Source organism: Emiliania huxleyi, assembly GCF_000372725.1.
Source record: "Emiliania huxleyi CCMP1516 unplaced genomic scaffold EMIHUscaffold_9314, whole genome shotgun sequence".
NCBI lineage: Eukaryota > Haptophyta > Isochrysidales > Noelaerhabdaceae > Emiliania > Emiliania huxleyi.
Window position 1 is genome coordinate 301 of NW_005195075.1, and position 888 is coordinate 1,188.

The 888-nt window shown below is 67.9% G+C and overlaps 1 protein-coding gene across 1 annotated transcript; it reads right to left on the minus strand.

Annotated features, from left to right (window-relative positions):
* Positions 1-412: 412 nt before the first annotated feature.
* On the minus strand, positions 413-856 carry EMIHUDRAFT_259510 (hypothetical protein; the record flags this gene model as incomplete). Its single annotated transcript, XM_005756998.1, has 3 exons — positions 413-474; positions 550-579; positions 652-856. Coding segments are annotated over 3 exons (297 nt in total), but the record flags the coding sequence as incomplete, so codon positions are not given.
* Between the last annotated feature and the right edge of the window lie 32 nt (positions 857-888).

Sequence of the window (888 nt, forward strand, 5' to 3'; positions counted from 1 at the left end):
CGGCTACAGCTCGGCTACAGCTCGGCTACAGCTCGGCTACCGCTCGGCTACCGCTCGGCTACAGCTCGGCTACAGCTCGGCTACAGCTCGGCTACAGCTCGGCTACAGCTCGGCTACAGCTCGGCTACAGCTCGGCTACAGCTCGGCTACAGCTCGGCTACAGCTCGGCTACAGCTCGGCTACAGCTCGGCTACCGCTCGGCTACAGCTCGGCTACCGCTCGGCTACAGCTCGGCTACAGCTCGGCTACAGCTCGGCTACAGCTCGGCTACAGCTCGGCTACAGCTCGGCTACAGCTCGGCTACAGCTCGGCTACAGCTCGGCTACAGCTCGGCTACAGCTCGGCTACAGCTCGGCTACAGCTCGGCTACCGCTCGGCTACAGCTCGGCAGGACCTGGATGAGGCGGTGCACGTAACCGTCCGCCGCGTAGTCCCACACGCGCTGCGAGCCGAGCTCCATCGCAAAGTTGTGGCCTGCGCACAGCCGGCAAGTGTGTGAGGAGGCGGCCGCACAGCGAGCGGAGCCCTCTCCGTCGCTAGGGCGGTGACCGGTCCGCTCGTTGTGGATCACGCCCGCGCCTGCTCACAGCCGGAGGTGTGAAGAGACGCCGACCCACGGCAGTTGCGCTCGCCGGTATCCTCTCCCCGCACCGCAGCCGTACCGGCCGCACCCGACGTGGCCACACACGAGGCAGATCCAGAGGGAGGCGCCCGTGCCGCAGATCTCGCACGAGGTTGCCGACTCCTCGACTCCGCCAGAGACGTGCCGGCAGACGGGGCAGGACGGGTCGTCCCACTGGCGGAGGCAGTCGTTGTGGAAGGTGTGGTTGCAGAGGATGGTGAGGACGCCGGACACCTGCCGCCGCCAGGTAGGGGGTGGGGGGTGGC